At 37.2% G+C, this 22,480-nt stretch overlaps 2 protein-coding genes across 5 annotated transcripts in view; one reads left to right on the forward strand and one right to left on the reverse strand.

The window, feature by feature from the left end:
- The window catches only part of LOC145500585 (sphingosine-1-phosphate lyase 1-like), a 23,253-nt gene extending 21,318 nt beyond the window's left edge, over positions 1 to 1,935 (reverse strand). The window contains exon 1 of the mRNA XM_081480106.1: positions 1,878 to 1,935. The gene's annotated coding sequence lies outside the window, so the exon portion shown is untranslated. The remainder of the gene's footprint in view (positions 1 to 1,877) is intronic.
- LOC145500583 (PH and SEC7 domain-containing protein 1-like) overlaps positions 1 to 18,817 on the forward strand; it is a 22,344-nt gene extending 3,527 nt beyond the window's left edge. Inside the window, exons 4-20 of one of the 4 annotated variants that reach the window (XM_081480102.1) lie at positions 5,627 to 6,554; positions 6,987 to 7,180; positions 7,964 to 8,022; positions 8,142 to 8,231; positions 8,630 to 8,673; positions 8,895 to 8,961; positions 9,429 to 9,455; positions 10,119 to 10,200; positions 10,549 to 10,619; positions 10,713 to 10,858; positions 11,484 to 11,576; positions 11,876 to 11,927; positions 12,332 to 12,361; positions 12,559 to 12,633; positions 13,214 to 13,249; positions 13,352 to 13,437; positions 15,773 to 18,806. In XM_081480102.1, coding sequence (XP_081336228.1) covers positions 5,627 to 6,554; positions 6,987 to 7,180; positions 7,964 to 8,022; positions 8,142 to 8,231; positions 8,630 to 8,673; positions 8,895 to 8,961; positions 9,429 to 9,455; positions 10,119 to 10,200; positions 10,549 to 10,619; positions 10,713 to 10,858; positions 11,484 to 11,576; positions 11,876 to 11,927; positions 12,332 to 12,361; positions 12,559 to 12,633; positions 13,214 to 13,249; positions 13,352 to 13,437; positions 15,773 to 15,794 — 2,102 coding nt within the window. In that variant the 3' untranslated portion in view covers positions 15,795 to 18,806. Of the gene's footprint in view, positions 1 to 3,177; positions 3,240 to 3,261; positions 3,772 to 5,626; positions 6,555 to 6,986; positions 7,181 to 7,963; positions 8,023 to 8,141; positions 8,232 to 8,629; positions 8,674 to 8,894; positions 8,962 to 9,428; positions 9,456 to 10,118; positions 10,201 to 10,548; positions 10,620 to 10,712; positions 10,859 to 11,483; positions 11,577 to 11,875; positions 11,928 to 12,331; positions 12,362 to 12,558; positions 12,634 to 13,213; positions 13,250 to 13,351 lie in introns of those variants that run through there. The other 3 variants (XM_081480103.1, XM_081480104.1, XM_081480101.1) reach the window with 3 other exon arrangements.
- The last annotated feature ends 3,663 nt before the right edge of the window (positions 18,818 to 22,480 follow it).

The following is a 22,480-nucleotide window of genomic DNA, read 5'->3' on the forward strand; positions in this document are numbered from 1 at the left end:
TAGAAAAACAAGATACACGTAAATATGAGGAGGAAGAGCGAAAGCATTCCTTTCAGCCTTCATGGCAGTCGAAGAGGCCTTGGTTTTCACTTATACCTTGTTTTTCTTTGTCTGGTGACAGCCGCAACTACAGACATGATGTACTGAGAGTCTGGTAACGTTGAAATAATGAAAAAGTGAACTTTCCATTTATGTGCTGTTTTGTTGCAACCCCTAGGATTTCACAGTAACAATCGTTTCAGGTAGCGTGACATTACTGTGATTCAGAAATAACGGAACCAAAAAACAAATTTGCCATGGACATCTTCAGCCTTGCTGATCAAAATTTATTTGATAAAAGGTTTTTTTTCCTCTTCTACATGTAATTCTCAACAGGAATAGTGATTCCTTTGATTAGCACTCTGGTTATATATGAAACTAAAATGTTGTTTTGCCGTATTGTATCCATCCCAACTTAGTGCATCGAATGGTATGGCAAGTAAAATTTTGCCAGGGCAAGTACAGAGTGCGCTATTGGGATGGTTTAGGGGGCTGCGTTCGGTCAGGCATTAAGGCAATGAAGTAATAATACAATAAGGTGTAAACTTTAATGTTTGTTTGATTAATTAATTTCAATTAATTAATTGGCCTTGTGGTAAGGGGGTGGGGTAGGTACCTCTGGTTACTACGTAAAACATATCATACTTACGTTACTTCTATGATAATGTCACAAATCTCTATATGTTTTCGCAAATCTTTCACTATCCTAGTGGTGCTATTCTCTTAAGTACAAAATTAATTTGTTCAAAACGCATGGGCAATAACTTAGCTTGACTGGAACTCAGCATAAAACATCACAATAAAATTCAAAGCCATCTTAACAAATGGTAATTGTAAATTATTTTGGGGCCTTGAAAGAAAATACAAACATGAAACTTACACAATGCTAAGATAACGTCTTATCAAGTTTTTGTCTGCTCATATTCTGCAAGGGGAAAAGGCCTAGTTGACTACCAAGGGAGAGAATGGCATGGGTAAGGACCTATCTGACTACTGTATCAGAGTGGTAAATTGCACTCTGCACTATCTGAGGTTGTCTCGTTAGTTTTAATATGTCATCTGCACATAAAGATCAACATAAGCTGTGTATCAACATAAAAAGCTGATCCCAAAGTTTAAATGGCAGCACCGTTAGTACTTAACGTGTTCAACGTGTTCACTTAATGTGTTCACAAACTGAAACAATGTACAAATCTAATACTACATGACGAAAAATAAACATCCTTTGTGGTCTCATTACTCGTCCACAAAATGGGGGGAGGGTAGGGGGCGCTTATTTTAAATTTCGACTGATAGGAGGGGCGCTTATTCGAAGGGGATGCTTATTCGAGGGGAGGTGCTAATTGGAGGATTTACGGTATGTCATCTGGCATACTTGCCCGGCTGACAACTTGGAGAAATAAACCAAATGGATCCCTGATGCGTTATAATGTACATGTACAATGCATGAGATGTCTTGAGATATTTTGACTCCCTTGGCCATAGAACTATATTATATGACTCTTATGAGAAAATAATGGTATTTCTGACAAACTTGTTTATCCTTCTATTGACTGGACTAATGTGGATAACAACTTAAAACAGTTAATTATCCCAGACTTTTGATGTTCAACTATAGCAATATCATCAAGAATCTATAAAATATTTAAGAAGTTCACATTTAAGGCTTTACGGATTAGAAATTGTTACGGAATTATTAGCCTTAAGGGATCTGTACAAAAAGTACCACATATTACATGTATAGTACTTGAAACATCCTCTGGCCGCTAGCTGATTTGATAAGCAGAATGTTCAGCTCTTGTGAATTACTGGTGGTACACCCGCTTATTTCTCCTTACCTGATAAATTGGGATGAGAGATTTTCCAGCACACAGTCTTTGTATAGTTCACATTTTAATACCATGTACAGTACAACTGTATGTTGTTTGGAATTTTTCTAAGTCATCATTTCCTTAAAAAAATAAAATTTATGTCTTAGTAACTGTTAGGAATTTAACCTTCATGTAGGCAACACAGTAATGCATTTTTGTGATAATAGTTAATGCCACTGTTTCAGTTTTAACTTAAAATAAGTGTAGCTTTGTATTTCCAGAAAGTATTCATACCAGGGGGTTTCATTAAGGACTGCGCACGGGGCAAACTGACTGGCTGTGAGGACAATTTTGCCCAGCTGGTTTGACCACCTAGTGAAAAGCATTTCTCATAAAGATCAGATCAAATTGTTTTGCCTACCTGTGAAAACCAGATACCCTCCTGCTGGAAACATTAATGATCCATACTCCTCCCACAGAAGGGTTGTTGGTTTGAAACCCCAACCCTCAGGAAATTCCCAACCCTCAGGAAATTCCAGGTTTTTAAGATCCCCTTTCCCCCTGGAATTTCTACTAATCCTCCTGGGGTGAAGGTATGGATGTTTTCTGGAACCACACAACATTTCATTACAGTCATGTCGAATGAAGCGTGCCCTTAAACAATGTTGTTGTTGTTAATTGAGAGTTCTCTAATCAAGGGGACGTTTGTGACCAAAAAAAATTTTGTAGGCTGTTCTGGGCTGTTCTTTTAAGGCAACAGGAAGTTATCTAGTGCGATCATATCATTCTTCAATAATTTTGAGTTTCAGCCCTCAAGCTTTTTCCTGTGATAAAGTTGTAATTCTGTTATGTACATGTATCACAACACATACTGTATACATGACTTGTATGAACAGCTTTTTCAAATTTAGTATCTCACAATGATTTATAATATTATTTTTTTGAGAAATGGTTATCAGAAAATGGGTCACAGAGGTGTATCAAGACATTCCTCTGTTTCCCAGAGAAAAAACTTTTGACTTAAAATTATATTCTATTCATAAGTGAAGTTAAGTTATAAACTTCCTGTTCTTTGTTTTATTTTGTGTCAAAAATAACAAAGGCATCCTACCTCCTCAATATAATGATGTCATGATGTTGTGTCTTAAGCTGCCAAAACATTGTGAATTATAAATTCAATTGTTTAATTCATTGCTGTGCACAAGAATTGGTTCTAGTCAGCTCCAAAGCTGAAACCTGGTACACGAATGTTTGCCACAACGACTTCCTGTGTGAGTCTTCCTTGAATGTCATGACCTTTGAGAATGTGAAACTTGAATCTAGTTATAATATTGCACACTTGAATGGTGGTTATGTGCTTGCTGCCGTGGCTGACTGAAACATGACAAGGTTGGTTAAGTTTGTATCAATCTTCATATGAGGCAACCTTAGTCAAATTATCAAGATTTATAACTATATGACTGTACTACTGTATGTTGCCTCTTCTGATTAGATGTTAACTCTTGTTAATTGGTGCCTGCTCTTAGAAAGGCAAAGGACTGACTGACGTGTTTCAGCTAGGTTTTCATTTTCAAACTGGTAATTTTCATTGAGTAATCCTTCTTTGACATTAGCATATGTTGGATAATTTTATACTCAAGTGTGCTTCACCAATGTAGCTAATAAGTTTCTCAGTATTAATATACAGTGTATTTTGGTTGAGTGCCAATATTTAGTAGATCAGAATTGCAGTGTCACAATTAACGCCATTTTTATTGATATTTGCCTCATTTGACTCTGTCATTTGCCAAATCTGTGTTTGTTCTGTAATGGCGTGTTATTGGAGATCCTGGCTCAGCATTTGTGGTCAGCTTGGACATTCTTCAACTATAAATTTAAAGCTTGAACCTTAAAGATATTGAATTAGATGCATCCACTTTAGGTAAGGGAATATCTATATGTATGTAGTTGTGATTTAACTCTTTGAAAGTCAATGGACAGAATGTTTTTTTATTGATTCTTCCCTCTTACACTTCCCTTATCGTTCTTGTGATTTATACATGTATCCCTAATCAACAGAAGCTCTCTTGGTTGACATGACATGCTATTTTATTGATATTCTTTTACTAAGGAGTCGACTTCGTAAGATTAAGATTAAAATTATTGTTATGATGCTCTAAGCTAGCCATGCATGGATCGAGTGTTTGAAGGCAGTTAACATTGCATGAGTCTGTGAATAATTGTGTTGTGGTGTTGCTGATTTATCATAGCCTGGTTCTGAAGTTCTAAGCAATATTCTGGTAAGACAGTGCGTGGCTTTTAGCCAACTCTCTTGCTGTGTCTGAAAATGCAGTGCTTATAGTTATGAAACACAATATTTCACAGAAAGAGAATAAATTATACTTTGACACTAACCTGTCATTTACTGTAAGTTGAAACTATTATGAAAGCTTTAACCTGCTGACATTTTAAAATAAAGTTAAATACATATAATTTTTCTTATATTTTCATTTTCAAACACCTTGGTAACTAAGAACAAAATGGTAAATAAATGTGCTCTGTACAATTTGTGCCTGTAGCTTAATGCTTTTTATTATATGTGTTGATTGTAACAATTTAGAGCAATTTACATTTTATGCGATACATGCATCCTGAGACATTCTGCTAACACTAACATCAAGCTGAGAAATCTACAGAACTGGTATAATTATATACAGTAATACTGAACTGTAAAATAAAAATCAGTAATCGCAAATGCACTGGTTACATCTGGTTTCTTCCTTTTTGTGTTTCATTTTATTTTCAGTTCTTGTAGTTATCGATATTAAATGGAGTTTTCATGCATAAAATTTTGTTTTAAAAGGACATCATGATGTCATTTCAAGTGAACTGGAAGTTCAGGCAAAGTATTGAGAATGTTGTATAATGCTGGCAGAGATCATTTCACTTGAAATCTATGCTAATTTGATTTTTATCTCTCTGTCTGTGTAATATTTTTAACCTTGTGTTTGGATGGCTGTATACACAATCTACAAGTGGCAAAGAAGTAGAAATATTATTTTACATACTAGCAGCTGTATTTAAATTACCTGACTGGTTCATGTACATACCTGCAGGTGGTTAATCAACCCGATTTGATACTTGATGTCAGTCTTTTACAAAATCGCAATTCTTATAAGCGTCTTAAATAAATACAGTAATGTAAATGTGCTCATTGCTACGTATGAATTTGATGGTGCATTAAAGCAATATCCCCTAGCCTAGGACTCAACTTTCTTTATTCTCATCTTCTGTCTGCTTCTTCACAACATATGGGCATTGTTGGAGAAATTACAAATGTTGATCTCCTTCCAGAAGTAGCTCAGGAAACGATGGTGTAAAGGGAAGCTCATCCACTTTGTTGCCAGGCTACTTTAATTTTGGTGGTTATTTCTGAAGTGATGTAAAATTAATCACTTCAGTTGATATTACTGTCTTGATTTAAATAGCTATATTTGCAGTTTCTGTCTCTTTTCAGTTTTGGGTTGGTAGATGTGTTTATGGTTTTTTTTCGTCAACTTCAATCATGCTTCACTTCTGAGTCACATTGATTTTTGAAAATAGTGGTTATATCTATTCATAACCTCTCAAACTAATTATAGTCTAGTAGCCAAGTTTTGAGACATTTTAATTAATAACTTCAGGGATTGTTGGCTAGCGAATGTGTAGTGTTCTCAAACTGCGTGGAGTGACAAATAGGTATTAAATATATATTATAATAATTAATCTGCCTTTTTCCTGACTGTTTTCTCTTGCAGACCCTGGAACCAGGGAACGTGCTCTACCTTATCTCCGACCCTTTGCAGTGGCTGATCCTAAACTAGCAATCTGTCAAGCAAGACTCAAAAGATCTGCTTCAGCACCAAATAATCCACGCAATCGTGCTCTTACCGATCAACTTCCCAGGAAAAACTTCAAGAAGAAAGAAGAGAGAAACATGCACAAGGCAACAAGCACAAGCACAGATGACGTCAGAGCTGTGGGTCGCATGAGTTTGATAGGATTAGAGGAGGGTGTTGATGGCATTTTTGCGAGAAGAAGGGATGACCATATTGTAGAAAGGGTGATCACAGACTTTCCTGTGCATAACAATAATCCTTCAAGCAGGACTGATAAAATTGCAAGACCGGAAAGTTATAAAAGGAAGAGTTATCCCAACGAGGGACGCAGAACTAGTAGGGAGTCTTTACCAAAGAGCTGCATTAACTGTGGGCAACCCATTGATTCTACGAATGACATAGACTGCAAATCTTCAGCTGAATCGTCTGCCACGGAGTATTTAACATGTAGAAAGTGCGGACATGTTAGGAAATATTCTTCTGGTGGAAGCAGCCTTCCTGGGACTCCTTACTCTGATCATAGAAAATTAGAACCCTCTCCTTTTGCACTGCCTTCTAAACATACATCTCGATCACCAACCAAACTTAATGGAAATTTAAATTCTAAACTTGACCAGACACATGGCAATGATGAACTTCTATCCCCTCCTTCCACAGAAGGTAGTGCAATTTTAAATGGAGGAGTAAAAACTGAACAAGTTGATAGAACGTTTGAGGGATTACCTTCTGATTCTGCTGGGCAAGAATACAAGGACTTACATTATGAGGTTCCATCTTCCTTAGCAAAAAGATTGTTTAACTTGGATGGATTTGGTAGGGAAGAGGTTGCAGCAGAGCTCTGTAAAAAGTAAGTACCATTTTTCTTTTAAGTTGAAGAAGAGTTTTATAATTAACAAATTCCATATTTGTGTTTGAACTTGACTAAAAGATTTTGTTGGCTGACTGAACAGTTAATCAGTCAGTCAGTCAATTAGTAGGTCAGTCAGTCAGTCATCAGTCGGTCAGTCAGTCAGTAGGTCCTCAGATAGGTGGGTAGGCAGGCAGGCGGGCAGCCAGTCGGGCAGTCAGTCAGTAGGTTGTCAGTTGGTCAGGCAGTTAGTCAGGGAATCAGTCAGTTGGTCAATCAATTGGGCAGGCAGGCAATTAGTCAATACTTCCTGTTCAAGTCACGTTCTTCAAACCTATGTTTTAAATTGTACATTTTCTTTAGATTTTGTTAAAACCACCTTTCCAAGAAGGACATCTTTTTAAATTATTAATTTTATATTTTCAATTTCAGTACAACTTATGGAAAGTCAGTGGCCACTGAATACCTAAAGTTCTTTGATTTTCACAATGAAAGCCTCACACAAGCACTACAGAAGTTCCTTAAGGCCTTCCACTTAAGTGGAGAAACACAGGAGAGAGAAAGAATTTTAATTCCGTTTTCGAAAAGATATCAAGAATGTAACAATCCTGAGTATGGCTCAGAAGGTAGAGGACTGATTGTCTAATGAATGATTAACATAAATCATATGTTACTTTCCTCTAAACTTACAATATTAATTAATATATAACTGAGAACACTGCAGTGTGAATTAATACAGATGCATCCATAATTTTCTTGGTCATATAATAAATAAGCAATTATGCAAAAGTTCAGTCAATTAAGGATCTACACTACAAGTGATATTTCAAAATCCTCTGAAATTGCACTTGCCTCATTCATAGTGTAAATCCTAATTGCACAAGTTTGCATTCAATATGATCACATAATCCTGACAGCAATGGCCCACAAAATTGTCAGAACCAGTTGAGATTATTTAGAAATGTTTATATACCGACAAAGACAGTTGAATGGCTTAAGAATGATTTAATAAGTGGCTATGTGAAAGAGTTAGAATGTAATGGGTCTAAATGAAATTTAGGGAAAGTTAAAAAAAAATCAAGCAGCCAATGCTTGGTTCAGTATCATTAAATGATGTATGGAGTCTCCATGAGCTTTGCCAGGTGCTTTTTGCTTTGGATTGGTTTTCTAGTTCACTTGCCTGTTTAAATTCTCTCCCTTCCTCATTCATTCATGGGATGTACACCTTGTACAATATGCCAGAATTCATTCCACATGCTTTTCCTAGGTTGCCATGGTGGCGTTACTCTCTGCTTGTGAGTTTGCTGTCTTGACTTACATTTCCATGTTGGTGCACGTACAATTCTTTCAAAATAGGGATAGATAATAATTGTAGAACTCATATTATAGTTTTATTTATTTATCTTCAGATGCAACTCATACTTTGGTGTGTGCTATCCTTTTGCTTAACTCTGATCTCCATGGTGAGGTAAGTTTTGTGAGAAAAAAAAATCAAGTTAACTGTCTGAAGTGGAAGTCATGGAAAACGGAAATGTATTTTGTCTGTGTGATTTCCTTTTCCAATCAAGATTTCTTTTGTTGCTGCAGAACATGCATAAAAAGATGACCCAGCCACAGTTCATAGAGAATTTGGCAGAATTGTGTGATGGAAAGGACTTTCCTAAAGATTTACTCAAGGTAATTGTATATCATATCACAAGATACACAAGGATCTTAGATAATATCATAATGTTGGAAAAAAATGCTACTGACATTTACAGGTTAAATCACAATTATCACCAAATGCTGCTTGCTTCAGGAGGGGCCTCTGGTATTTTTTTTTTTCTTAGTGCACATGCTTTCTGTACTAATGTTGTCAGCTGTACATGTACTTTCTGTGCTAACTTTGTCAAAAGTTGACGTTGTGTTATTAACCTGCTTCAGCCCTCTGGTTCTACACATTTTAACTATATACCAGGAGGTGTGGTTTTCCTGAAAGTTGCAACTATCCCAAAGTAGCAAATTTAAATCCAAATTACTTCAGGAATGTTCTGATCACTGGAGTAATGAATTCTAACCCATTATTTCCTTTCCAGGCAATATACCAGGAAATCAAATCAAAACCACTGGAGGGCTTTGGGTAGGTACCAATAAACTTCTTATCATCATGATGTCAACTGAATTACATTGTATGTGAAGTATCCAGAAATGTTTTGAAATCTTCTTTTGGAACACATCGGAGAAACAAGGAACCTTGCCATTATGTGGAAACCCTCCAGCCACTGCATACCAATGCTGATAGAACTTACAGTAGCTCAACCACAAAACAGTCACCATGCATGCTTTATTTTGTTTTTTAAGTTTTGCAGAGAGGACACCAACACCAACTCCATCCAAAAAGACTCTCGTCACATCTAATGGCATGAAGGTAAGGAAAATACCTTTTTGTAGTTATCCTGAAGCAATTTAAAGTAACCCTCACTAACCCGCTGTTCAAGTTACCATTTCTTTCACTATAGTGTGCTTGACGTTGACTATCGGCATAGTGACTGATCATTACATGTAGATGACTCTTTTGCAGTGAGATTTCAAGGAATTGTTGGTTTCTCTTTGTGTTAGCCAGTGGCTGAAAAACTTAGTTAATGATCAAAATAGTTGATTTGTTAAACTAGAAGGTAAAATTGAGTGCTGTGGGAAGCTGACAGATTGAGCATTAGCCTTGTCTCTTGAGGGGGAAAGTGACCCTTGTCAGGGTATTTTACATGTACATACAGTGTATTCAGTCTCAAGTGGCCATCAATCTTCCTCTGTCTTTTAGTTTTAATGTCAAAAGCTCTGTTACTGTATCCTCATTTATTCTTTCTCTAATCATGCAATTGGTGTTTTATTTTGTAGGGAAGTCATGTAAATCCATTTATAGAGGTCAGTATTGCCCATGTAACAACTGAATAGAAAAACTTTTGCCTCTTGCGTAAACAGTATGCTGTGAGAAGAACACTGTGGAACCTCCACTTATGGCTGTCTCTCTTTGTAAAGGTCACCTTGACACCATGGCCAGATTTTTGTTTGTCCTGACCTTGTGTCAATTGTTACATTTTACTCTTACATGCACATGTATTGGAACCTCTCCATAGCAGCCACTTCACTATAATGGCTGGCACATTTTGGTAATTGCCCCTGAGTGGCTTCACACGTACCATATTCAGTGCAGTGCTGTCAATAACAATGGAATTAGGTGGCTCTCCTGGCACAGTACTCATCAGAGACCGATGAGAGAGGCTCGTAACAAATTCTTCTAAAGAGTCAGTTTCTGAAAACATGCAGTTAACATTATAGCTGGTGATTCACAACAGAATTAACCCACTGGAGCTGTGGCGGGTGCCTGGCCTCATTGAAAGCACCATAAATTATTACAATTCTGAAAATGTTAGTAATTAGTGATTATTTAAGTTTAAAAAGCCTCCCAGCTATTAAAAACAATTTGATCAATTTTGAAATAAGCATTACAGCACTTATGTGTACTGTAACAGCTATCATTTTTATACCAGTAGAGTTTTGAAATGTTTTGTGCTTCTTTTGCCTTAGATTCAAGCTAGTGATAGTGACAAAGTGTACAAAGAAGGCTTACTGTACAGAAAGGTCACCATGGGGTTAGAAGGAAAGAAAAGTGAGTTATACCTAATATGCCAGCAAATGTTCTTGTTAATCAAGATGATAATTGTGCCTTTTTTTTGTTAGTATGTTATTCATGGTCAATTAAAGTTTCAGGACATATAAATCAGGAATATCCTGAATGAAGGTTAGACACCTCATAGGAAAACCTGCTAACCAACCACAAGTATAGAAATATACAGAAAGAACCAATTCAGTGTACACGTGCATCTAGACACAATGCCAAACCTTACCTTTGACTAAGTCTAATTTAAGGCACTGCAATGTACTGTCGAAATGGACCAAATATCTTGCTATTTCTGCATCTAGCTTCATTCAATAAACGTCTTTATCTGTCTTTTAGCGTCAGCTTGGAAAAGAAAATGGATGCCATTTTTTGCAACTCTCAAAGGAATGATACTCTTCCTCCAAAAGGTAAGTGCAGAATTCATGAACTTTTCAATGTTTGGAGCTCTGGTTCTGTTGTTTACAATGTAAAAGAACATGTACAATTTTGTTCATTTGCAGTCAGATGAAATCACCAGCCCAGAACACACAAGGAACTGTTTAGGTGTACACCACTCCTTGGCCAGTCGAGCTACAGATTACATCAAACGGCCCTGTGTTTTTAGATTTGTCACGTCAGACTGGAGAGAGTTCCTTTTTCAAGCAAAGTATGTAGTACTAGTGCATACAAACTGTAACAACCTTTCTAATCTACTGGCTTAACACCGAAAAATTAATTAAAGTGGTAACTCTTCGAATTAAACTGATGGCAGAAGATAACTGAACATACAATTGAGGGGCCAACAGTGGCAACATCACAGAAGTCAACCCTGATACCTGTCGCACTTGTCTCTCAGTGAAGAACTGTGTACCACAAGATCAGGGAAACATGGCTTTGAGATTTGAGCCACATTTAACTTACCAATATAATAACGATGTGGTGCTACAGTAACCCAATTCATGAACGTCTGTTTTGCTACGTCTTAATTACGCCTCAAAAAAATTATGTTTCTTTAAGATTGCAGTATTCCCTATAGGATGAAATGGAGAGTGCAACAAGAAATATTGTTTTCCTATACTGTATGCTATGTGCAGGTTCAGGTGGATAGTGACAGTTTTCAGTCCTTTTCAGCTCTAGCATGTAAATACTGTCCTGATAAGAACTGGTATTAATCTATCTGAGTACACATTGCATGCTCACAATTGGCAATAATATTATCCTCTACCGAGTGGTTGCTCTTTGCAAGTTTATTTACTACAACTGTCTTTTCTTTCTTTCTTTCTTTCCTGTAGGAACCATCATGATATGAATGAGTGGATTGAGGCCATTAATCTTGTAGCTGCCACATACTCAGCTCCCCCCTTACCAGCACCTGTTGGTTCATGGTATAATAACCTGACTTATACATTCTGTGATCAAACCTTTAACCAACGTATCCTTGACTGCTTGACAATAGCAAATTTGAAAAAAGTTTCTCACAGACATATTGTCTACAGAAATTTTAAGGGTTCTGCAATCAGAGACTTTGAAAGCGGGATCATGTCATAGCTTTCATGAGAGAAGACATGTAAGAGGAGAAAAGAGCATCCTTTCTTAGGAGAAGCATCTAACTGTATTAATGTTATGAATCTGTAACAGCCCAGTAAATAATGTAACTTGTTTTCGTCTCGTATTTCTTTTGTAGCAAAAAGTTTCAGCGTCCAGTTCTTCCATTTTCCCGCACTCAGTTGTCACTTGTAAGTTACCTTCATTTCCTGTTCAGTTGTGAAATATTGGAACATTTTGAACCTCTGAGAGTCAGACATCCTTAACTTAAAGCTGTATCCAAATTTAAAGTGTATGAGAGCTGTTTCACATATGGAAGGTCCTTTTGCATGAAAATATACCCCAGACGACCCACTGAGGAACTTTTATATAGGAAAAACCCTGTGACAAACTCCTACTTGTCTTTGTGGGTGTCTTTTTACTAACTTCAGGTATCTTTGTTGTAGTCTGCACTGGTGTTACCCTTGACCGTACTGCTCTTAGCCAGTCAGAATCGAGTAATCATTTCAAAACTGTGTACTATTGAAAAGTCAAGACAAGTTACTAATTATTAATAAACTAAGATTTTGACAAACAGTTATTTTTAATTCAACAGGCCAAGCAGGTGGAACATCATGAAAAAAAAGTGAGTGAACCCTATTCTTAGCGAAATATTGGTATCTTAGAGTGGTTATAAAATATGACATTAAAACACAAGTCTTCCAATTTTCCAAGTTTACATTTTTTGTGAGTAAAAGTACTGCTCCAGAAAGTCAGTATAGCCACAATATGCTCAGCATCGATCAAGACATTGAACACCCAATAATCTGTCACATATTTCAGAGTACAGAAGCAGAAGAGCAACTGATCCAAAGTTTACAAAGTAAACCAAAGAATGGCTCAGCAAGAGAACTTGAGGTACTTGCCATTAAGCTGATTACCTGGTAACTGAACTACTAGTACTGTATGTCTACAACAAATCTTGTGAAGGTTTTGACATTGAGGTTAGGAAAATAAACATGCTGTCATCTCGGGAAAGATGTGTTGACTAGGAACCAAATTCTGCCAAGAATTATGCAAGCAGAGAGTAAGGAGAATTAAGACTGGTCATGGCACTTAAAGTGTTGAATTTAAGATGATTTTTCATGAAGGCAGGAAGCTTCAGGTAATTGAATGTAAAGTCTGGCCCAGTCAGGGCCAAGTGACAGTAGCAGGAGAGTTTTCTTCAATTCTTAGCATGAGCATGGGCCAAATGCAGCAACCCTCAAGAAAAATGTGTGGAGCATGTTCAAATTTGTGAAGAGTGGTTGATACTGTAGTAAAGAGCAGCTGAGAATTTGAACACTTCTTACTATTTCCCTCATTTATCCTAGTCTTCAGTCTAGGGTATTTCAAACATGGTATAATAATATTATTAAAATAGCAATATATAGGTTCAGAGGTTTGCTACCAGAAAAAGTTTCTTTCACTTACTTTATAAACTCTTCTTTGTTTTTAGGAGTGGCAAGAAAAACATGAGTTCTTGGAGTATGAGGTTAGTTCCTGAATCAAGAATACATGTGTATTTCTTTTAATTCTAAGAAGATTCTGATGCATTAAAATTCACGTAATTTACTCATTAATTTTATCTCCTTAGTATAAAAGATACAAGATGTACGTGAATGTTCTGAATGGTTCAAAGCTGGAGAGTAAACTGCGAGAGAAACCCCGTGGCTCTGGCAGGTCTGTTGAGTCTATCATGTTACAGATGAAGCGCTGTAGCTCCCTCGGGGATTTAGATATTTCTAGTGGCTACAAAGGGAGGAATGTGCGAGAGAGCTATGTAATGGCAATTTACAAAGGCTAAGAGACAGATCCTAGAGCTTCTGAAAGTTACTGCAAGGTGTAGCATCAGGAATTTTGCATTATTTCCATTTTTCCTCTTTCGATATCGCCACCAAAACTGTTAGCCTAAGCAAATGCTAAAAATATAGGCAATTTGCTTGCTGCTCATTCAAGGAAGAAAATGGTGTTCACAGTTTTGAAAATAGTCATGTTTACAACAGAGCAGGAAACAACAATAATTTACTCAAGCAGATTTTGTTCATTGCGAATTTTCTAATCTAAAAACAATATAGAATAAGTCGATTAAAAGATTAAATTAATTTATGGAAATCTATTTATTGCGATCAAGGAGATCCCATCAATTGAAAATTGATTACAAGTGGCAAATGGGAGATTCTCAAACATTTTTCCTACATGTATGTATATCATGTGTACTGTACACTGAATTTCATAATGTTTTTTAAATAGGTTTTGTGTTTTGGAATATTTAGATTAGATAAGTTTACTGACCAAACATTTTGCAGTCAGTAAAAAGTAAAACCTAGAATGGTAATTGCTTTTGTATAAAATTGTATAGATAAGATCTATTGCATAGAACTTAGAGTAAAACTACTTAACATATGTGTAACTTGCTTTACAAATTAGTAATTTGCAAATCACATTATTTTCTTGTCCACTGGCATCGTTGCATTGCACAGCCATTAAATATCATGCTTTTTTCATAAGAACTGTAAGTTGTAGACTTTCTCCTTTACACTAATCAATCAGATGAAAGTGTGATAAAACAGAAATTATACTTGAAATTTAAGTAACTAAAATAGTGATAAGCCAGGAGAGTAAGTGTTAAGAACATTTAAAACACTGCCATAGTGAAATCTGATTACGTTTTTGTGCCATTTCCTCCTTGTTCAATTAATCAGAATTTGACTGTCTTGGAACTGCCTCTGCCATCGTTGTAAATGTGTTCTCAAAGACTGAAATAATTGGAACTGTTCTTCATCTAACAGCTCTACAGTAAAACTTGTATCAGACGTTTACATAACTAACTGCTTTTATGTCTCAGACATTAGGTTAATCAATATCAACAATTCCCTAAATAAGTTTCATACCATATTTAATTCTCCTTGCAAGTATTTTTGGGAAAATTTTTCTGGTCTTGCAACTTTAACATGCATGTTCAGACAATTTTCTCTAATTATCGCACGTAAACCATTAGGACCTAAAGCACTTCAAGTGTCCTTCTAGCTAACTCAAGTACGTAAAAAAAGTAAAGTCTGCATATGACTCGAGGGGCCCATTAGGCCAGAGCTTATCCCAGTTTCTGTAGCATGAAGTGAAAAAGAGTGTTTGTACTCCCCCCTGGATGGGATGCTTGTCCATCACAAGGTTACCCCCAGCATTAAGTTCGCCAGTACCCATTTATACACCTGGGTGGAAAGAGGTACTGTGAGAGCAAAGTGTCTTGGCCAAGAACACAATGCAATATCACTGGCCAGGGCTCAAACCCAGACCGCTCAATCCAGAGGTGAGCGCACTAAACATGTGAAAACTGCGCCTCCCACAGCTACAGTAACTCAAGTATTTCTCTTTATTTCTTCCTTTTGAGGGGACTTTCTCTCAGCTACATTACTGAAATGTTAATAAAGTTTCATCATCATTATCATCATCATCATGAGACAGAGTCATTCTGTATGTCGTTATGAGATAGGAGGACACTAGTTTCCCTTCTCGACCATCTTATTTCCTTTCTCTTTACCAGTGACTAAAAATGTCCTGAATTACTTCATGCCATGCTGTGGACACTGACAGGTCAAATGCTGGTCTGATGAGCCACTGGGCTTATAAACATGCTTTCATAATGCTTTGTACTTCTCAAAACATGACTATAGTTTTTTTTACATCAAAGCATTGCATAACAGGTCTGTCCACTGGAAATGTAATTTTTTTTCCCCAATGTTAGCCTTCCTTGGTAAAATACTGATTGTTAATTTGATAATTCCCCAAAGTGTGTCACAAATATAATTTCCATTTAATCACAATGAATATAATTAAGGCTAAGTTAAGTAATTCTCATGTAGTCTGCATTGCACAAAAAAGATCATTTACTGGCGATAAATTGTATCTGTAACTCAGGCTAGTCAGTACTGTTATGTTAATTTAATTTTGGTGAACTAACTGCTTCTGTAACCACTGTCTTTCCTCTTTCTCACATCTTTGCTCCTCTTAATTCCAGCTCAGTCACCTGTGTCTGGTAACAATAGTGCTGAAGATGACGAATCTCTCTCCCTGGACAAGTAATAGCATTCAATCCTACAACTGACCATTAACCCCAGGGGGGGACTCCCATCTGAAAAGGTTGGCAATGCTTGTTCTAACAAAGACCAATCGGGGTGTGACTTGAGCTCTGTTTGATCTAAAAAATAACACTTAAAATGGAATAGGCTCAATTATTAGCTGCTGTTCGGGAAAGGACCCAGTGCTAGCAGATCGGACTCGAGAGACCTGAGGGAATTGAGCCTATAAATGGAAAAATAGCATTTCTTTTATTATTATTTCTTAGAGTGCACCCTAAAAGATATTTTGACAGCTTACAATTGTGGCATTTCGTCACGAACACCATAAGTGAAACCAGAATCTGTGATTTATATCCCCAAGTGAGACACTATACATCTCCAACCTTTTCGTATGGGAGTTCCCCAGGGCTGTTAACAGACAGGACAGATGCTGACTGACATCACACACTTTCTCGTAATGCATGAATTTAAAGTCTTAGAATGTGGATTTTTGATAACAGTCAACGCAGCCCCAGTTTAATGAACTTGCTTGGTTTTGAGCATTTTGTTCATTGCATTAGATTTTGGTTATTATTTGTGAACCTTTCTTACATCAAAATATAATTTGTTATACCAGGTGTCCATCTGAGAGCAATGCAACTGTTTTTGTCAGTAATTTGCCTAATCAATATAAACTGTTGATCTTGAGCTGTATCTAGTGAGATCACTTATCGTGCTCAAAGCAAGGTGCTGCAAGGTGCAATGTCAATGTTCACTTGTCTCATTTAAAATTTTCAATTAGTTTGACAGTTTGGTTTGGACAACATTAATTTATTATTCTTCCTAAGAAGTCCAGTCAAAATCTGTTGACATAACTGTACCACTAGAATCGTTTTTCATCAAGTTGTGCATTCTATTGGAATTCATTAAACTGGGATTGTGCTGTGAGTTGGAAAGGCAGCTTCCAAGAAGTGGTCAAGTGATTTTTAATCTTCTTTGTGGTTCACAAAATATATTGGGTCAAGCTTTCTTAAGAAGACCCAGAAACTTCATGTATGACCAAACAATAGGCCTTTTCTGTTTGGGCGGTTTGTTTTGCCACTATTACAGACCACGCGATATTCTATAGGGAATTTTTCTTTTTATCCATCAAAAAATTATTCATTCATATACATGTGACTATTTGAAAAGTTCACTGCAAGAATTTTTGAGTCTCATTAAATGTTCCGGAATGGGGCAGCCAACTGCCCAAGCTAAAAAGGTCTATTGAACATCCTTCATTCAGGCTTCACTGTCTTAGAATTCTATTCATTTTTTGGAAATAGCAAGTAAGAGAAGTCATTGACAGGTGTATGGTCTGTTATTTTTGGCTTACAAAAATTATTTTTGAACTCCGGTGAGCCTTGATAGCAAGTATATTTCAGGGAGAAATAGAAATTTCATGTGAATGTGTTGGTCTTTTTAGTAGACCTAGGGAACTTTTTGCAGACATTATTTCAAGTGTTTTTTTACATTGTTATTTATTAAAGTTATAGTGATGGAATCTTTACCTTAAACAACTTAGAATTGTATTAGATGTAGTTCTAGCAATAGATTTACAGCATCATAACGGTTTAAGCTTTAAAGTGCAATTAAAAAGAGTTGCAAAATTACTAAAAAAGACATTCATGAAAACAGTTTCCTGTGAGACTACTTTTATATTTGTTACTGAGGATTATAATAACAAAACCTGCAGGTTGAATTTTCATGAAAATGCAACCTCATGGTTAAGATGGTCGAAGACTCCAGATCAGATCACTGACAAGACACTTCACACTTGCATTGTAGGGAAACGAGAATGAAGAGAGCTTGGCGAAAAGATTTCTCAACTACAAATCTCATATTGCCCCTTACCCATCATTGGTCATATGGCAGAAATGAAAACATGAGGGTACGTGTTTTCAACGTAAAGGGTACTCTGTCCCAATTCTGACTGTTTATGGATTTCACTGTTTTCCTAACCCTTTGAAAGTAACAAATGCCGGTTGAACACTCATATTTTTGTTTTCGTTGTTTTGTTATTTCAAAGTGGTAAAATTCAGATTTTATCCATTTCGCCTGGAGCCCGAAAAAATCAACCCATGCAAGGGGCTATAGCCAAACCAACCCCTTACCTCCTCCCTCCGTGGTCACTCTAAAATCGGCGATCCAAAATACAAATGAATAGAGGCGGTAAGTTTCTAAAGAAACTGTGGTGCTGCGTCGGTGGGGAGTATAACAAGATAATTTGGTTTTATCAAATGGGTTGATAATGTGAATTGGCCACCGTAAAGAGATTCAAAAGATTTCGAATCTCTTTACGGTGGCCAATTTACATTATCAACCCAGTTGATAACACCAAATGATCTAAAATACAGTTGAACACCCATAGAGTGTTTTCACTCACGTGGCCAGCAGCAAAGCAAATGTTTGCAACAAAAGGAAGTGTTTGCATAAGAAAAGAGTTCAACTCCCACGGCATCGGTTTGGTACACCAACATGGCCGCCGTATCATTGTTTTGGACCACCAATATGGCTGCCGTGACGTCATGTGAAAACACCCTGTTGAGCTTCATCTCTTTGTGACCATCGAAAGCAAAGAGAAATCTTCACCAGCAGGGTTAACATGACTATCCTTTTAAACACTGCTTGGTGTTTCTTCTTTCCATTTTAAGGCCAAATTAAAGGAGGTAATTATCTGTGTTATGAACGAAAACAAGACCTTGAAAGCTTGTAAATTTGCGCAAGAAGCGTACGGACGGACAATCACGTGACAACCAAATTTGTTTACCCGGATTAGGTATGGGGTTCCGCTCGTACGCCTTTGAGGCACATGAACTCCGCTACTATATAAAGATTTGTTAAAAAATAGGAAGAAAAAAGAATTTTTCCTGTCAAAATTGATGAGAGCATCGAAAAGCCGTGAACATTTTTCGAAGTTGAAAGGCTGCCAGTTGGAACATCTTTTCTTCCGGCTACTTCAAAAAGCAGAAATGTCAGCCGCCATGTTGTGACGTAACTGCACACATACAATTTTGTATGTGTTTTGTTATTTCAGTGAAGTACACTGTAATTACTACACTGTAATTAGCTGTTATTGTTCAGAAAGTCACAAGTCCGAACAATAGAGAAGTTGACAACAAAGCAGAAAAAAATCCCACTCACCTTACACGGGCTGCTTCAACATAATAGTAAAAATGACTTCTCGCTTCAACGAAAAAGTACGCACATACACACGTATCATTTCAAGTTAAAGATGAAGTTTATTTCTCTTTTTTTTGGTACGTGAACTCTTCCTGTTGGTGATCTTCAAGTCTATTAGATCGTTTGTTGACACACAGCATTCAGCATAGCCGCGCCGTCGCAGTGGAATACTCTTCCGAAAAACATCACTATAATTATTGTAAACCTATTTGTCAATTTTTAGATCTGAAAACTTTTTAGCCTTTTAGTATTGTAAAGTAGTATTGTAATGTTAGTGAATCGACTTCGATTGCATAGGCGAAACGTCTTCGATGTAGGCGAATCGACTTGAAGACGAAACAACTTGTAGGCGAAACGACCGGTTACCCGCCACTGTGGTGGACGAGGCTTGTGATTACCATAAGAGACTTTTTCTCGAGGCCTGGTATTCTCAGGGAGACCGAAATGCGGGCAATGAACACTTTTACCTCAATTGCTACTAATCTCGCAATCTGATTGGCTAATTTGCCGTTGTCGATAAGAGTCCAGACAACGCTGCCCTCGTCAATGTGTCGCGCAATGCATTTTTTCTGCTCGCGCTCTGAAAAAACATCTTCTTTGACGTTGATATTGTGGTAAAAAACAAATCGAAATGTGGTTTAGCGTGGTCTGTACTCTTATCGACAACGATGCGCGTCATCACAGTGATCAAAATTTGTTGTGGACTCACTCGGCTGCGTCTCGTGAGTTCACAACATTTTGACTACTGTGATGACGCGTATCGTTGTCGATAAGAGTACAGACAACGCTAAACCACATTCGATTTGTTAAATCGACATTCGGATAAAAATTTACAAGTCACAGACGTGATTTGTTATGTCGCGCAGCGTTCGCTCGTTATATTTCGCTGGCGTAGCACGCGCAGAACCGTGAACCGTTAGATAGCCAGTAATTTCAGCTGGCTTTTTAAACCGACGAAGACCGAAGTTGTTCGGTCGAAACGTCTTTGCATAAGTAGCTATAAACGTTGTTTCATCGTTTTAGTATTGTTTGTGTATTTGAAATCCAACTTCGAATACCGTTTAAAACAATGAACAGCTTGCGTTACTTGTGTTGTTAGTAGTGCGTGCGTTACAGTGAGCGTGCATTGTGCCGCGCGCGCTTATACAGCGTTTGTGACGTGAATTGACCATTCTCGTAGAGACATGTGTTGTGTTATCTGAATGAGATAGCAATAACGCCATAATGGAAAAGAAAAAAGCTTTCAGAGTGATTCTATTGAGTATCTTGGTATCATACACGGTTTGCGAAGGTAAGATTCATCTTTGCAGTAATTATTTAAGAACAAATAAGCTTTAACTGTTGCCGCAAATTCAAATTAGCGTTCTGATTGCTTGTTAGCAACACTTTCGGTGTCTTGCAATCTAGTTTTCTCTTGCTTCGTTACAAGACAAAAACCGTATTTTTAAAGGAATTTGTTTCCAGCCCTCTCGTCGATGAAAACACAAACGAAGTACCGTATTTTCTCAATTAAAGGCCCCCGGCATTTATTTCAAACTTAGTTCCGTTGATTTGGCCTTTATTTCACTTTTGCAATGTATTCGAGGCTGGAGTTTTTTTACAATTTTTATTCATTAATTTATTCTTCAGAGCTAAATATCTTATACTACCTTAAGTTTGTTTTACCTCAATTATGAATTCCTTGAGGGTCTTTTTTACAAATCTGCCTGGAAGACCGGGCTTTAATTCGGGACCCGAAGTTTAATCGAGAAAAGACGGTACTCAGTTTTAATTTGCAGTTTTTAAAGTTTACGTATAAAACTATAGTTCCGACAAGTTGATGAGGCATCTAATTCGTCGTTAATATGATCGTGAAATTTTAATCGCGCAGTAGAAATCATAAGTTATGAAAGAACCAATCTCGCTTAAATCTTTTGCATTACCTAAAATAACCGGGCAGTGGTAAAACTGAAAAAAAAAAAAAACGTAAACGTTCGTAGGGCCATTGCTTTTACTGACAAATGGTTGAAAAAATTGCAGAATTCGACAGCAAGTTCTTCCAGCTCAGCTATACTCTATCCAATGTGATCAACATTTTCTGGTTGGCTGTGGCCTCAGAACAGCATTTAAATTTTACCGAAGATATTTGACATCAGGCTCTCTCTCCGTTATTAATCATAAAGAGCTAGCGCTCTTTCGCGCAATCTTTGCAACAGCGAAAAAAACAAAAAGGGTGTATTAAAGATACATGAGATGAATTTGCTCCTCAGCTCGGTAGGCAGCCGGACATTCGACTTTCTTCGAATTTTCTTAGCGATCATGTGGATGTCACGCTTAAAGGAGTCCAGTCAGTATTTTGGCCACGTACAAAACTTACCTTTAAATTAAAGGAACCCTGAAAATAGCCATAGAGCCATAGAGAAAAATACCAAAGAGTTAATAATAAACCCTAAAGAAACAAGGATGGTTAAAAATGGAGAAGATTAAAATGGATCACAAACGACGAACTTGAAGAATTTAGGTTAAACTTTTCAAGAGCGAAACAATAACCTAGCTCCTCTAATTCAACCTGTCGCCTTGTTTCAGTTGCAGAGGATCCTAACCATCTATTCACAGAGTCTTCAACTGGAGTAACCGGATTCAAGGATCTTTCAGCAATACATGCTGATGTACCGCTTCGCTCCAGACAACATAATTTTCCCGGCCAAACATCGGATTCATTCTCATCTGATGATGAACGAATCGGCTCACTGGATGGAAGAGTTTTATCGGCGTCGAAGAACGCCCAAAATTCCACACTATGGACTACAGATGACAAGATCAAAAACGTCTCAACTATGCCAAAGCTTAAGTTCGCCATGCGCCGCTTGGCAAGGAGACATCACGTCTTAAAATCATCACATGGTACTGGAATGCCTTCATCAGCTTTTATTTTGGAAGACAGCAAAGACAAGGAGGCATGTACGTACCAGAAAAATCTGCCATCATCTATCACGGGTTTAACATATCAGACGAATATCACAGCGCCTTTCAGGTTGACGATTTTGTCAACTGAGGAAACGGTTATTCCGTCAGTCCATACGGCTGATGCAGAATCAGACTGGATTTCAAAATTTGACAATTCTACTCAACAAGATGATCGGAAATCTTCACACTTTAATGATAAGGAGGACTATTCTTCACCTCATGGTGAACCAAGGGTGACTGGACACGAAGGGTCAACAAGCCATACCGGCACATCAGCGATGCCACAACACAAGATGTCTGTTCATCCTGGGCTAAAGGCATCTTCAGGGCTTCGTTGGAAAGCGGCTTACGATCCCGTCAAGTTAGACGATAGAAAGAAAGGAAAGCACTTCAAAAACAAGAGGAAGAAATCACATTCGGTGAATGAAGAGCCAGTAGATTCGAGTTCATCGGCAGCCACTGTTGCAGGAATCTTGGCTGGGATTTTGATGTTATTGTTT

Source organism: Orbicella franksi, chromosome 10 (assembly GCF_964199315.1).
Source record: "Orbicella franksi chromosome 10, jaOrbFran1.1, whole genome shotgun sequence".
NCBI lineage: Eukaryota > Metazoa > Cnidaria > Anthozoa > Scleractinia > Merulinidae > Orbicella > Orbicella franksi.